Source organism: Eriocheir sinensis, chromosome 51, assembly GCF_024679095.1.
Source record: "Eriocheir sinensis breed Jianghai 21 chromosome 51, ASM2467909v1, whole genome shotgun sequence".
NCBI classification, from domain to species: domain Eukaryota; kingdom Metazoa; phylum Arthropoda; class Malacostraca; order Decapoda; family Varunidae; genus Eriocheir; species Eriocheir sinensis.
The window spans coordinates 2,687,256-2,703,572 of NC_066559.1; the positions used below are offsets into that span (position 1 = coordinate 2,687,256).

The 16,317-nt window shown below is 43.4% G+C and overlaps 1 protein-coding gene across 1 annotated transcript in view; it reads left to right on the plus strand.

Moving 5' to 3' along the window:
• The window catches only part of LOC126982530 (repulsive guidance molecule A-like), a 118,344-nt gene that overhangs the window by 65,767 nt on the left and 36,260 nt on the right, over positions 1-16,317 (plus strand). Inside the window, exon 3 of the mRNA XM_050834666.1 lies at positions 2,690-3,156. Within this exon, the coding sequence (XP_050690623.1) occupies positions 2,690-3,156 (467 nt within the window). The remainder of the gene's footprint in view (positions 1-2,689; positions 3,157-16,317) is intronic.

A 16,317-nucleotide genomic window follows, 5' to 3' on the forward strand; every position in this document is an offset into this window, starting at 1 on the left:
TCCTACTTCGATTTCAAAGTGAGAGAGATACCACATACAGAGAGAGAGAGAGTATTTGATCCCTAGTGAGTGACATTTAAGCCCAGTCCTCGTGAAAGCCTGAAAGCCTGAACCTGATTGTGGTGGTGATTGTGGTGGTGGTGGTGGTGGTGGTGGTGGTGGTGATAGTGGTGATGATGATGATGAAAGAAAGAGATGAAGAGAGAGAGAGAGAGAGAGAGAGAGAGAGAGAGAGAGAGACAAAGACAGACAGACAGACAGACAGACACCCTTTAGTAGGCCCACTTATAACACTACCAACAAAACAAAAAAATAAAAAAATAAAAACACAGAATAATAAAAAAAAAACATTCCCATATAAGACTATAACCATTAATAAGGGCAGCGATGGAGGACTAATGGGACCGCTTACCTTTCCTTCCTTCCTTCCCTTTCCTCCCTTTATTCCTCCTCCTCCTTCTCCTCCCCTTAAGTGGCGTGTCCTTTTGAAGTGGAGGGAAAAAAAGAGGGAAGGAAAATAAGAGACCTATAATTGGCTTGCCCATTAAGAGAAAGGAGGGAGGGAGAGGAGGAGGGAAGGAGGGAGGGAGAGAGGGAGAGAAGGAGGGAAGGAGGGAGGGAAGAGTAAAGAAAAGTGTGTATCGTTTATTTGTTGTCGTTAGTGGTTTTTGTTGTTGTTGTTGTTGTTGTTTTTAGTGTTGGTATTTTAGTTAATAGCTCTCTTCTACTCCCTTCCTCTTCCCTCTCTCCTCCTCCTCTTCCTCCTTCGTTTCTCTCCTCTTTTTTCTCTCTCTTCTTTCTCCTCAATTTCCCCTCGTTTATTTTGGTGGTGTTCTGCTGTTGTTCTTCTTCGCCCCTTCCTTCTTCCCCTCTTCTTCCCTCTCTCTTTTCCTCTTCTTCTTTCTCCTCGTTCTTCCTTCTTTTCCTCTTGTTTATTTTTGCGTTGTTCTCTTCCTCTTCTTTTTACTTTCTCTTCTTCCTCGTAGATTTGGTATTGTTGTCGTTGTTGTTGTTGTTGTTGTTGTTGTTAGTAATATTGGTAGAGGTACTTTAGTTGATAGCCTCTTACTACCCCCCGCCTCCTCCTCCTCCTCATCTTCCTGTCTCCCTCCTCCTCCTCCTCCTCCTCCTCCTCTTTCTCTTATCAAATTACTGTTGTTAGCTGTGGTTGTGTTGTTTTGTTTTGTTGTTCGTAGATTTGGCCTTTAGTTGATTGCCGTCTTCTGCTCCCCTCCTCCTGCCCCGTTTCCTTTCTTCCTTCCTTTTTTTCTTCCTCCGCCTCATGACTTTTAAGGCCTAGTGTTCCTCCCTCTCCTCCGCTCCCTCTGACCTTTCTCCCCGCACAGCCTCGCCTCGCCTCGCCTCCCTCCACGTCTCTTTCATTCAAGTTTCTGTTTGTGTGCCGCCAGGATGTCCTTTATTTAGGCCTAGAGCGGAACGTTTAGTCTGAATCATCAATAAATAACATATCCTTTAATGTGTCGTGTGTCTTGTCTCGTATTCCTAAAAGTCTCGGGGCCTCCACACCCACCCTTCATAAGGCGTTCATTTTTTTCTTCTTATTGTTGTAAAGGAATGTTGTATTTTTCTATTTATAGTGAAGGACTATTGCATTGGCTTAGCATAATGAACAGGCAATGACGGGAGACAAAAATCATATTCTCATTAGAAAAGAAATTGAAAAAGATTGAAAAAAAAAATTAGAAACTTCAATGCCATTCTCAAGCACTTCGAGGCACATTTGAGAAGGCTTTGGTAGAGGTTGTGTAGGTCTTTCCATGGGCTGTTTTATGAGCCTAGTGATAGTTTGACATGGCTTCTGCACCGCGAATGTGAAGAGATACTCAAGAGAACCCGACTAATCTTTCTTGTGGCCTTCGGAAATTGTTGGTGTGAGTCGAAAGTCTGAGCATACCGACCCGCGTCTCTCCAGGGGGCACTGCTGCAAATCTTTAGAGGGTCGTCGAGGGGGCCATCATAAGCTGTAAGCAACGTTGCCAAATTATCGTACTCAGAAAATCGCAATTATCAGTTCTAGGGACCGAAACTTTTCTTCCCACACAGATAACGAAATTCCAGTTAAAGTTATCGTTAAAAGCATTACTTACTGGTGTCTGTTTGCGATAGCTGTGAGTTAGAAACCGGAAAATACGATGTGCTGAGTGGCTGAGTACGATAATTTGATAACGCTGGCTGGAAGTGTAATAAAATATGGAAAATATGAACCAGGCGATCTTTGAATTATTTATTTTTACTCGTAGATGAGGATGTAATGGCCGTGTTGTACGATAATTTATGACTCTTCTAAACCTATAACGCTCAACATATTCTCTCTTCCTCCTTCAAGAAGGTTTTGAAGGACACATGAAGAGCAATTGGTGTACAAAATCTTGACCCAATAAGCCAAGATTGAATGTTCTCCACAGCCTACAGTGTGGATCCCTGAAATGATTTGTTTGCCGCTGAGTGTACGTCCTAACGAGGCTACTATCAATTAAGTATACACGCACCAACTAGGCTACCATTAGGTACACACGTCCCCTGTCTGCACGTCCCCACAAGGCTTCCATAAAGTATATACCGACACGTTCCCACAGACTAATGACCCCCCACCGCTGTCCTGACACATTCCCCTCCCGTGTGCCTGGCTCGCCTTCACTAAACCCTCCCCCGTTCTCGTGTGTTCCAGGCGTGGGCGGGGAGTGCGGCTTCACGGCGTGCATTGACCAGTACGTGGCGGCGGGCGTGGAGGAGGGCCCCACTCCGGCCTTCTGCGTCCTGGCGGCCAGCACCTCGGACTGCATGGCGCCGCTGTCCAGCTCCTGCCGCAGCTACATCCCCTACGAGACGCAGCGCCGCATGCTGGACAACCTCATGAAGCGACACGACTGCGCCACCATCCTCGCCACGCACCACCCGCCCCCCGCCGCCCCTGACGGCGCCCCCCCGCCCGCCGCCGACGAGTGCCAGTACCGGGGGACCGCTGCGCCCGCCCACTGCGGCCTGTTCGGCGACCCGCACCTCAAGACCTTTGGCGGTGCCTACATGACTTGCGGCGTGGGCGGGGCGTGGCCGCTGCTCAACACGCCCGCGCTGGCCGTGCAGGTCACCAACGAGCAGGTCGGCCCCGACAACCACGCCACGGCCACCACCAAGGTAAGGACGAGGCGAGGGATGGGAGGGGGAGGGGGGGCATTGAGGGAAAGGGGTAGTATGAAGGAAAAGGAAAGGGGTAAAGGAATGGCTGATGGGTGAATGGTGTAAAGATAAGGGAAGGGGGAGGTGAAGGAGTGGGTGATGAGGGGAAGGGGTGAAAATGAGGGAAGGGAATGGTGCGAAGGGAAGAAAGAAGGAATGAAAGAAAAGGGAGTGAGGTGAAGAAGGAAAGAAGGAAAAGGAAGTGATGGGAAGAAATTAAGAAACTGGAATAATGCGACGAAAAGGGAGAGGAGAGGGTGAAGGCGGTATACTAATGGAAGAGGTAATGGGAGTGAGGGGGAACGCAAAGAAGGGAAGCGACAGAGGGAGTAGGGGAAGGGAGGGGAGGGGAAGGGGAGAGAGTAGAAGGCCTAGGTAAGCAGCTAATCCCCTTTGTGCGTTTTCGGCAAACAATCGAATTCCACTCATCCTGAAGATCCAATAACGACGTAAACAAAGCAGACAGACAGACAGACAGACAGACAGACAGACAGACAGACAGACCGGTGGAGAGACGATTACCAGAGAGAGAGAGAGAGAGAGAGGAATAGGGAAAAAAAATTATGATACGATAGGGAGAAGTAAAGAGTAAATTAATGAAAGAGAGAGAGGAGGGAAAAGAAAGGAATGGAGGATGGTAGGAATAAGGAAAGAAAGAAAGAAAGAAAAGAGAGAGGGGAGAATGGTGAAAATTAAGAGCTCGAGGGAATGGAATGGAGAGGAGGTGTGACGGGGGAATTAGTGGCAGTGAAGAAAGATGAAGGCAACGGAAGAAAGAAGTGGGGAAGGAAGAAAACAAAATAGGAATGAGGAGAGCAAGAGATGGAGGAAAAGGAGTTAAGGAAAGAAAACAGGAAAAAGAGAAGAAAAAAAAACAAGAATAAAAAAAAACAGACCAAGGATAAAGAGAGGGATGATTAGGAAAGGGGAAAGAAGACGAGAAGAGAGAAGAAAAGAAAACAAAGGAGGCATGAAGGAACGGGAAAGAAGGTGAAGAAAAAGAGGGAGGAAAAGTATAAGCAAAAAGAAGGAAGGTTAAAAGAAAGAGGAGGAAGAGAAAAGTATGAAAGTAAAGTAAAGAAGGAAACAAGGAAATTATAGGAAAGAAGGAAGGAAGGGAAGGTAGAGAGAGGAAGAATAGAGGAGGAGAAGGAGGAGGAGGAAGGCTAACCGGACGTGATTGTGGTATTGTTGTATTACACGAATTTACTTTACCGTGTGTGTGTGTGTGTGTGTGTGTGTGTGTGTGTGTGTGTGTGTGTGTGTGTGTGTGTGTGTGTGTGTGTGTTTACCCATCGCGGCCGCTGATTGGTGGAGGGAAGGAGGAAAGAATGCGGGTGTCCAATCGGGAGGAAAGGTAGGCAGGAAGAGGGAGGTGGAGGAGGAGGAGAAGGAGCAAGGGTGGAATGTGGAGGGAGAGGAGAAGGAGGAGGAGGTGGTGGAGGAGGGATAAATGAGAGGAACAAACAAGCGAAGGAAGAGAGAAAAGAGGAAGAGGCGATAAAGGAGGAGAAGGAAGAGGAAGAGATGGAAAAAATAAGACAAGAGGAGGAGGAGGAGGAGGCAACGTTATTTATAAGGCAAAGAGGCGAAGAAGGCGAAGGAAGGAGAAGAGGGAGAAGAAAAGGAGGAATAGGTGACGGAGTTGGAGAAGAAGAAGAAGGAGGAGGAGGAAGAGGATGTGAAGGAGAAAGAAATTACAAGGTTGAAGGAGAAGACAGAGAGAACAAAGAAGATATATGAGGAAAGGTGAAGATGAAGGAAGGAGGAGGAGGAGGAGGAGGAGGAGGAGGAGGAGGACAACCTTTAATTTATAGACAACCAATAAATAAATCAGTAATCCAATGCAATATATCTTCCACCTGTAGTAATGATTCAGAGGAGGAGGAAATAATAGTGGAAAAAAAATGATAGGAAGAAAGAGGAAAGAATGAGAAGAATGACGAAAAAAAAAACGGAAAAATGACGAGTTTAATGAATGAAGAAAAATGGTGATGAAAAATTATGAAAGAATGAGAGAATGGGAAGAGGAGAATGAAAGTAAGGTGAAGGAATGGGAGAAGAGAGGAATGAGAGAATGATGAAAGGATGGGAAGAGGATAAAGAGACAATGATAAGGGAATGGGAAGAAAAGAATGAGAGAATAGAGAGAGAATGATGGTGAAAGAATGACGACAAAATGTTAAAAAAAAGGGGAAGAGAAAGATCAGAGAATAATGAAAGTGGGAAGACAATAAGAGAATGGGAAGAAAAAGATGACGGGATAACGAGAGAATAGGAAGACAATAACAAGAGAATGATGGAAGAATAGAAAAACGAAGAAAATAATAACCAAAGAATTAAGAATGAAAGAATGCCGAGAGATTTAGGAAAACACGACGAAATATATTGAGCGAAAAAACTTTAACTCATTTCTCATTTATATATTTTTTTTTCTTCCTCCACCAAATTTAAGAGCAAAGTAACGCCGCCCGGTGTCTCGAGGCAAAGGAGCGGGATGTTTATGGGACGCTTTTTATTACTTAACATCATCGGTCCGCCCTTCGTGTAAACATCCTTCTTCTTTGGACTTTTATTGGATTATCTATTTTATTTTTTTGATGGGTTTAATGATATCGGGTTTTATTGTTAGTATTTATTATTATCGTTATTAGTCATCATTAGTGGCGTCTTAAAGAGAAAGGGAGATGTGCGTGTCTTTATTTGGGTTAGAATTTTAGTTATTTTTATTGTTTTACCTTTTTACTTTATTTAATTAACTTCACCTGTATCCAGTTATTGTTTATTTGTTATTTGTTTTGTTAGTTTCTTCCTTTCTTTATTCTGCTTCTTTTCAACTCCTTTTTCTTCCCCAACGATGAATATACTCGCATCTGTTATGTTTATAAAGCTTAGCAGTATGTCTCATTTTTCCACATTTCTATCGTTAATTTTCCTTGTCGTGTTTTTTTTGATAATTCAATTTTATATTATCTTGTTATTTTCACCTGTTCGGCACTTATCGCTCTAATAGTCATTGCTTGTTTTGAACCCTTTACGCTAACTTTTACTTCTTTTTCAATATCTCTTTTCTCTTAACCACGTACAGCAATTTCTTCTTGTCATTTCATTTTTTCAAGTTTTCTTCCTTTTTTTATATTTTTTTCTCACCCAAAGTAGTTTCTCGATTAACCTTTAAAACCAGCAACATTTTTTATATTCCTTGTTCAATTAGCCTCGTTGATTGAAACCATCTCTTTTTCTCTCTCTCTCAACCACAGTAGTTTGTCTTCCTAAGTATTTTTTTTTCAGCACCAGTAAACGATTTTCATATTATGTTTAAGATTATCTCGTCTGATCGTTGTATTTTAATTTCTTCCTCTCTCCTTTTTTTCTCTTTACGTTTCTTCTCTTAGCTACAGTAGTTTGTCTTTGCGATTACATTTATAACTCCAGGATAAAAATGAATCACCTCTTATTCTGTGTAAATCATCTCTCATCGTTGTATTTTAATTTCTTCCTATTTCCTTTTTTCTCTTAATGTTTCCTCTCTTAGCCACAGTAGTTTGTCTTAGTGATTAGATTTATAACTCCAGGATAAAAATGAATCACCTCTTATTCTGTGTAAATCATCTCTCATCATTGTATTTTAATTTCTTCCTATTTCCTTTTTTCTCTTAACTTTTCCTCTCTTACCCACAGTAGTTTGTCTTTGCGATTACATTTATAACTCCAGAATAAAAATAAATCACCTCATATTCTGTCTAACTCATCTTTCATCATTGTATTTTAATTTCTTCCTATTTCCTTTTTTCTCTTAACTTTTCCTCTCTTACCCACAGTAGTTTGTCTTAGTGATCAGATTTATAACTCCAGAATAATAATAAATCTCCTCTTATTCTGTCTAACTCATCTTTCATCATTGTATTTTAATTTCTTCTCAGTCTTCTTTCTTTTCCCTTGCATCATCTCTCTTAGTTTGTTTTCTGATTACTTTTTAACACCAGTAACTTTATTTTCATCCCTTGTCTTTAAGTTTTCCTCGTTTCCAGCCCCGTCGCATTTTCACTCCTTTGTTCATTTTGCTTTTTTTTGTTTTTCGTATCTTCCCTCCTTAGCCTTCTAATGTCTTTTTGATTACTTTTACCAGCGACACATTTCTAAATATACGAAAACTGCAGCTCGCCGTGTACTCTACTTTTTTGGATCATTTTCTTCCCATTTTCTCTCTTGCCTCTTAACGCAGAAATAATACGAATCTAGATAATATAAAAAAAAATTTCAATTCGCTGTATATTCAATTGTTTCACGTATGTTTTTTTTGTCTTCTTTTATTTTTCTACTTTTATATTTTTTTTCTCTCCTATTCACAGTGATTTGTCTCCCTGATTACTTTTCATATCTTTCCTTTCAACTTTTCTTCTTTTTTCCCCGTCAATTCTTTATTAATACTACCGTCGTTTGTCTTCCTGGCTCCTATTAACAACGGAAACTTTATCGCTATCATTTGTTGAGTCTGTCTCGTCTATGATCTTTGTGCTTTCATGTCTTCTTGTCTTCGTTATTCTTTTTTTTATTCTCTTAAGCACAGTAATAACAACACTGATCTTGATATATAACCACTAATCTAAATACAGAAAGCCTCTACTCGCTCGCTGTGTATTTAATCCTTAAAAAACTCTTCTTTCTTTTCTTGTATTATTTTTCCCTTTTTTATCACGACGGTTTCTCCTTGATTACTTCTAACAACACCACGAATCTAGTTATATATATTTAAACATTAACACGATTCTAGTTATTAAAAAACGATAAATCACTTTCAACCTTCCATTCCTTTTATATATACATTTTCCTCTCCTCCTTCATCGTCCATTTCTCAGCTACATTAATTGTCCTCTTGGGTCCTTTAAAAACATCACCACGATTCTAGATATTAAATAATCACAACTCACTTTTTAACTTTTCATTCCTTTTATAACTATTACTTTTTTCATTATATTCTTCGCCTCTCTCGTAGCCACATTGTACTTCTCCTCTTTTTCTCTGTTAAATACCAACACGATTCTAGTTATCAAGAAACCACAAGTCACATTTTAACGTTTTATTCCATTTATATATTTCCTTCATTCTTTTCTGTTTTTCTCATCATCGCCTCTCTCGTAACCAAATTAACTTCTCTTTCTCTCTGTTAAATACCAACACGATTCTAGTTATTAAGAAACCACAAGTCACATTTTAACGTTTCATTCCATTTATATATTTCCTTCATTCTTTTCTTTTTTCTCATCATCGCCTCTCTCGTAACCAAATTAACTTCTCTTTCTCTCTGTTAAATACCAACACGATTCAAGTTAGTATTAAGAAACCACAAGTCGCATTTTAACTTTTCATTCCTTTCCTATCTACAGTACATATTCCATTCTTTCCTTCTTCCTTTAAAATCTCTTCATCTTTTTCTTCTCTCTCATCGTCGCCTCCCTCGTAAGCACAGTAATCCGTCTCGCTGATTAACGTTAAAACCCACCAATAACAGTCTTTCCAACATTTAATAATAGACTTCAAATCCTTTCTTTCCCATTTTCCTCCTCCACCAGCAGCGAGCCAGCCAGCCAGTCACAGGTGTTTCCCTCTCCCCCTCTCCCCCCTCCGCCCCCCTTTTTCCACCCCCCCCCCCCTTCTTCTAATTACGTGTAGCACCTGCGAGTTACACGATTTTCTTGCCCCGCACATTCCTCCACTGACATCCACGTTCATGTTTTATATTTCCTGTTTCTCTCTCTCTCTCTCTCTCTCTCTCTCTCTCTCTCTCTCTCTCTCTCTCTCTCTCTCTCTCATTTGACCTTTCACCTTCGTAATAAACCGAGACCAACTATTTATTTTTTTGTGACCAAGGGAAGAGAAAAGACGAGAAGGGAAGAGAAGAGAAGAGAAGAGAGGGAGGGAAGGGAAGGGAAGGGAAGAGAGGAGAACAGAAGAGTGGAGGGTGAAGGTAAAGGAAGGGAAGAGAAGAGAGGAGAGAGGAGAAGGGAAGAGAAGACGCTGGAAGGAGAGGGGAGGGGAGGAAAGAGGATGCGTGGGGAAGGGAAGGGAAGAGAAGGGAAGAGAGGGGAGGAGGGAACAAGGAGTGGAAGGAGGAACAAATAAAGGACAAAAGAATAAAGAAAAGATTGGGATGAAAAGAAGGGAAGAGAATGGAGAGGAAGGAAGAGAGAAGCGAACAGAGGGGAAGGGAAAGAAGGACAGGAAGGAGATGATGGAAATGCAGTAAATAAAAAATGTAAAAGGAAGATGGAGAAGGATATTAGAAGGGAGGAGAAGAAAGACGGGCCAAAGAGAGGAAGGGAATAGAAGAGAAGGAATGCAAAGGAAGGGAGGTGAAGGGAAGGGAGGAAGGGAAGGAGGGAGATAATATTGCATGGGAGGAGTCTTAGATTGCACGCCTCTGTGACAGGTAAATCTTCTCCTCCTCCTCCTCCTCCTCCTCCTCCTCCTCCTCCTCCTCCTCCTATTCTTTGTTATAATCGTTAGCTCTTTATATATTCGGGTTTTTATTGACCTCCTCCTCCTCCTCCTCCTCCTCCTCCTCCTCCTTCTTTAATATAATCGTTTCTTATTTTTATCTTCGTGTTTTCATTTACATTCTCCTCGTGTGTGTTACGTAACCTTGAGGAGGAGGAGGAGGAGGAGGAGGAGGAGGTCTACAGGTGTGGTCTCTGGAGGACAATAACATACCCAGACGATGTTTGCTCAGTACACACAGTCATGCTCTCTCTCTCTCTCTCTCTCTCTCTCTCTCTCTCTCTCTCTCTCTCTCTCTCTCTCTCTCTCTCTCTCTCTCTCTCTCTCTCTCTCTCTCTCTCTCTCTCTCTCTCTCTCGGTATTCATCTCATTTTCCTCCAATTTCTCCCTCTCCCTCCTCCTCTTTCTCCCCTTTTTCCCTTTCTCCAATATTCCTTTATCCCTTTTTTTTCCTTTTCTCCCTAATTACTTTAAGCCCCTTGACGCACCCCTTCACTCGCTCCTCCTCTCTCCCCTTTCCCCTTTTCCCCTCTTTTTGCCTTGGCCTGAATTCTCTCCCTCTTTCTTTCCCTTTTATGCCCCCCTTCCCACCACATCTCAACTTCTATTTCCTCTCCTTTTCTTCCCTCCTTCTTTAGTTTTCTTTCTATTCCCTTTTGCTTGGTTTTGTTCTGAATTCTCCCTCGTTTCCTTCCCTTTCCTCCCCTTTCACTTCCCGCCTCTCAGCTTCTTTTCCTTCCCCTTTTCTTCGTTATTTCTTTCCTTTTCTGCCTCTTTAGTGTTCTTTCTCTTCCCTTTTGCTTGGTTTTGTTCTGAATTCTCCCTCTTTTCCTTTCCTTTCCTCCCTTTCCACTTCCCACCTCTCAGCTTCTATTCCTTCCCCTTTTCTTCTTTCTTTCTTTCTTTTTTTCCCTCCCCTTATATTACATGCTATTCCTGCGTTTCTCTATTCCCAACACCATTTCTTCCACTTCATTTCCACCCCCCCCTCTTTCCTCCGCTTCTTCCCCTTTCCTCAAATGTTCCTCCTCCTCTTCTTCCTTATGATTTCCTCCTCAACTCCTCTCTTTTTCTATTGCCTGCTACCCAACATTTAATTTCACGTTTCTCTTCGCCATTTCAGCCCCTCTTCCTCCCTTTTCCTCCCCTCGCCTTCCCTCCCTCCCCTTCTCTCTCCATCCCCGTACCTGTGTCCTTTCCCTTAATTAACACCTCCCCCCTGGCTCATACCTGTATTGATTCATTTCACCTGGATTCATCAGGAGGCTGCATCTATTCATCTCCCTCCCTCCCTGCCTTACGCTCCCTTCCTCCCTTCTTTTCTCCCTCACCCTCCTCTCCCCCTCTCCCTCCCTTCACGGTGACACCAAAACAATATGTCTTACTTTTCTTGTATCGTGTCTTCTTTTGTTTTTACCTTCTTCTTCCTCGTATTCCTCCTCCACCTCCTCCTCCTCCTCCTCCACCTCCTCCTCCTCCTCCTCCTCCTCCTCTTCCTCCTCCTCCTCTCGGCTAATTATTTCGATCCATCCTTGCGGTGGAGAGAAGGGGAGAGAGAGCGTTTAGGAGTTTCTCTCTCTCTCTCTCTCTCTCTCTCTCTCTCTCTCTCTCTCTCTCTCTCTCTCTCTCTCTCTCTCTCTCTCTCTCTCTCTCTCCTCAGTACTGTTTATTTGTTTGTTTGTTTGTTTTGTTTTTGTTTGATTGTTGTTGTTGTTGATGATAATGATGATGATGATGATGATGATGATGATGATGATAATGATGGTGATGATGATGATGCAGTGGTAGCAATAGTCAAGGGCAACACACACACACACACACACACACACACACACACACACACACACACACGACCCTCTTCGCCTCCCTTCTCTCTTTTCAAACATCCCCTCACTCACTCATTTTTCCTTTTCTCTCTCTCTCTCTCTCTCTCTCTCTCTCTCTCTCTCTCTCTCTCTCTCTCTCTCTCTCTCTCTCTCTCTCTCTCTCTCTCTCTCTCTCTCTCTCTCTCTCTCTCTCTCTCTCTCTCTCTCTCTCTCTCTCTCTCTCTCTCTCCGCCTTTCTCTTTCCCATTTCTTCTCTCTCTCTTTCTCTCGACAGTCCATTCCCCTCACCCTCTTCAAACCTTTCCTTCTTTTCTCTCCCTCCTCTCCCTCCTCCTCCTCCTCCTCCTCCTCCACCTCATTAGCAAGCCAGACCTGCTCTTTGCATTTCTCTGCTTCCTTCTGCTTTTGAAGATTTTATTTTTGGGACATATAATGAGTTTTTATTTTTATTTTTTACCTATATATTTTTTGCTCTGACCCTGAAAATGCTGCATGAGAGGGAAACCTGCAGAGTGCGTGATGGTGGGAAGGGAGGAAATAATTGAGGGAGAAAGAGGGGAAGAGGGAGAAGGGGATAAGGAGTAAAAGGTCAGGAAAGGAGAGTGAGGAAAGAAGACGGAAAAGGAAAGGAAGAAATGACACTGCATGATAATTATAGGCAAAGAGATGAGGAAGGAGGGAAAGAGAAATGGGAGAAAGGTGGATAAGACGAGGAAAGAAAATGATGGAGTGGAGACAGAAAGGGAAAGTGGACAAATGACAGATGGGGTGATGGCGCAGAGGATGGAGAAAAGGAAGAGAGAAAATGTTTAGGGAGAGGAAGCGGAGGAAAGGGAAGGAAGGAAAGATGATACGGGAAAAAAAAGATGAGAAGTGCAGAAGAAAGGACGGGAAGGGAAAAAGGAGAAGGAAAGTAAGAGAGAGAGAGAGAGAGAGAGAGAGAGAGAGAGAACTAACACACTGCACGATATTGTAATGAATTGGAGATGAGAAGGGAACAGAGGGATCGAGAGAATAACGAGGGAGGAAAAATGAGAACCAGAAGGGGAAAGAAAGAGGGAAAATAAAGAAAGAGAAAAGGAGAAGTGTCAAACTGCATGATGAAAGGGAGAAGAGAAGGGAGGAAAGAAAGAATGGGAGGAATATAGAAAAAAAGGGAAAAAGTAGTAACGAAAAGAAAAGAAGAGAGAAAAAAAATGATAAGGGTAGGAAAAAGGGGCGAGGGAGGGAAGAGGAAAGAAAAGATAACCAGAGATGAGAAGGGGAGATGAGAAGTGCGGAAAAGGGAAAATTACAGAAAGAGAAGGGAGAGAAATAATGAACGAAGAGAAGGTCGAGAAAAGGAAAGTAAAATAGATAAAGCAAAAAATAAAAATAGGAGTAAAGCGAATATTAATAAAGCCCATGAATGTATGAAAATAAATAAATGTTGATTCTGCTCATTGGTCTGAATATATTATGAGGGAAGGAGAGTTTGTGACTACCGATGCTGGGCGAGGAAGGGAGGGAATGGAAGGGAAGGGAGAGGAAGGGAAGGGAAGGGGAGGGAAGGGGAGGGAAGGGAAGATATGTAAATGGAAGAGAAGGGAAAAGGAAGAGAAGAGAAGGGAAAGGAAGGGGAAAGAAGAGGAGGGAGGGCAAGGGAAGGAGAGGAAAGGTGAGAAAAAGCTTAGAATGGAAAAAATATTGTGTAAGAAAAAGATGGAAAAGAAAAAAACACTGAAATGAAGTGAGACAAAACGCAGAATGGAAGGGAAAAATATATACGAACAGATACGCTCGCCTTTTGACCTGTTACCTCTCTCTCTCTCTCTCTCTCTCTCTCTCTCTCTCTCTCTCTCTCTCTCTCTCTCTCTCTCTCTCTCTCTCAGTTCTCTCTTAGTTCTCTTTATTTTAGCTCTCTCTCCTTTCGTTTTTAATTCTCTCCTCCCCTCCTTCCTTCGTCTCTTTCTTTCTTTTATTTATTTTATCTTCGCACTACCACCACCCTCACTACCACCTTCTCCACCTCCACCACCGCCACCTCCACCTCCACCACCATCACCAATCTTCCTGACAGTCTTCCTTCCTGTCTTCCTCTTTCCTGTTTTGTGTGTCACGGTGAGAGGGAAAAGTCTTTTGGGTTCTTTCTTTCCCTCTTTCTTTTTCCTCCTTTTCTTCTTATTATTTTGTTCTTTGTTGTGTTTTCGTGAGAAGGGAAAATAGTAATACGCGATAGATTGTTGATTTTCTTCCTTTTTCCGTGTTTTTATTTTTATTATATCTTCTCTTTATTCCGTTGGTCGTCTGGAATTAGTTAAGTATGTCAGTGTTGGTTTGTCGTTTTTCTTCCTCCTTGTTTTCTTTTCTTCAGTATTTCGATGCTCTTTTGTTTTGCTCGTCCGATGATCTTGTGTGTGTGATCGTGATGTCCTTCTTTTCCTTTTATTGTTTCTTCCATTGATATATATATGTTTTTTTATGTCTTTTTTTATCAATTATTTTCTCTATTGTACATTCACTTTTATCCTTCCGTGTTTCTTTGTATTCCTTTTTAAACTTGCACAAAACGCTCTCAGATACGTGTGTGTGTGTGTGTGTGTGTGTGTGTGTGTGTGTGTGTGTGTGTGTGTTTAAGGGACTCACGAAACCACATACCTTTAAATCGTTTTGTAATTTCCAGTCTCGCTTTTCAGTGCCTACTCTTTTATTTATTTATTTATTTTTTTTTACTAATCCATGGTCAGAATTTAGAGTGTTTCCCCGTTCCCCTCTACCCTTTTTTTCCGCCCTGACTGGTGTATTGAAAAGTCATGTCCGTTCACCATCTCTCTCTCTCTCTCTCTCTCTCTCTCTCTCTCTCTCTCTCTCTCTCTCTCTCTCTCTCTCTCTCTCTCTCTCTCTCTCTCTCTCTCTCTCTCTCTCTCTCTCTCTCTCTCTCTCTCTCTCTCTCTCTCTCTCTCTCTCTCTCTCTCTCTCTCTCTCTCTCTCTCTCTCTCTCTCTCTCTCTCTCTCTCTCTCTCTCTCTCTCTCTCTCTCTCTCTCTCTCTCTCTCTCTCTCTCTCTCTCTCTCTCTCTCTCTCTCTCTCTCTCTCTCTCTCATGCCTCCATTCCTCTTCCCAACCCATCTCTCCCTCCCCTTACTCTACTCTTCCTCCTCTTTCTCGTTCCTTCTTCCCCTCCCTCCTCTCGTCCTCCTCGCATTCCTTTCTTCTTTCCTTCATCCCTCTCTTCCACCTCTCACTCCATCCTCCTCCTCTCCTCTCATTCGTCTCCTCACCTTCATCCCTTTCTTTATCCTTTTCCCTTCTATCCCTCCAATGGTCTCTGTTTTTCTCCCTGCCTCACACCCTTCTTCCTCCTCCTCCTCCTCCTCCTCCTCCTCCTCCTCCTCCCCTCACCTGGGCAGGACGTAACGCTCACCTGCTAATTACCGAGGACAGGTACACACTCCCCTCCTCCCCCACCCCCTCCCCTCCTCCACCTCCCGTCTTCCCCCTCCTCCCCCTCCTCCTCCTCCTCCTCCTCCTCCTCTTCCCCTTCCCTCCATGTTCAGTATAACCTTTCCACCTGTTGCTTCCCCCTCCATATCTTTCCTCCTCCTCCTCCTCCTCCTCCTCCTCCTCCTCCTCCTCCTCCTCTTCCTCTTTATGTTGGTGAATCTTTTTTTAAACTCTCTCTCTCTCTCTCTCTCTCTCTCTCTCTCTCTCTCTCTCTCTCTCTCTCTCTCTCTCTCTCTCTCTCTCTCTCTCTCTCTCTCTCTCTCTCTCTCTTCTTTTTCTTTGCAGCTCCTCTATGTTACTGAATCTTTTTAAAACTCCTCTCAACCCCACCCTCTCTCTCTCTCTCTCTCTCTCTCTCTCTCTCTCTCTCTCTCTCTCTCTCTCTCTCTCTCTCTCTCTCTCTCTCTCTCTCTCTCTCTCTCTCTCTCTCTCTCTCTCTCTCTCTCTCTCTCTCTCTCTCTCTCTCTCTCTCTCTCTCTCTCTCTCTCTCTCTCTCTCTCTCTCGTAATGGAAAACAAATAGGCGCCATTAGTAAGGGGGACGACAGATCAGCAATTAATCCCTTGGCTAATGAATGATCGTGTATACCTTCCCTCCTCCCCCCTCCCCTCTTCCCTCTCTTCCCCTTCCCTTCGTCTCTCCCCTCTCTCCCCTTTCCCTCTTTATACCTTCCCAACCTTCACACTCTCCACCTCTCTTTTTCTTCCTCTTTTTCCCATCTCCCATTTCTTCTCTTCTATCCTCTCTTCCTCCCTCTCCTCCCTCTCTCACCCCTTCCCTCTCTTCCTAACCTCCTTCCTCTGCTTCCCCTCTCACTTCCTCCTTCTCTATCTTTCTCTACTCTCTGTCTCTCTTTCCTCAACGCTACTCTGCTTCCCCTCTCAATACCTCCCTTCTTTCCTCCTTCCTTCCTTCCTTCCTTCCTTTCTCCTCTCTCCCCTTCCTTCCTTTCTTCCTCCCCTCCCCCTATGCGTTCCCTCCCCCTCCTCCTCCTCTTCTCCCCCCCCCCCCCCCCCACATGGAAGGCTTGTTTGCAGTGACCTTAATTTGCCTACCCCCTCCCCTGTCTCACCTCCCCCTCTACCTGTCCTTTATCTCCCTCCCCCCCTCCCTTCCTCCCTCCCTCCACCTGTCGGTCCCCTCCATCCCTCCACTTGTCTGTTCCCTCCCTCCCTCCACCTGTCCTCTCCATTTTCGACCTTTTGGTGTTGGATTTTTTTTTCTTTCATTTTTCTTTTTTTTCTCTTTTTTTTAGGTGGAAGGGTGAGGGGAGGGCTTCTAGTGGGTTTAGTTTATGCATGTGGTGTATTTTT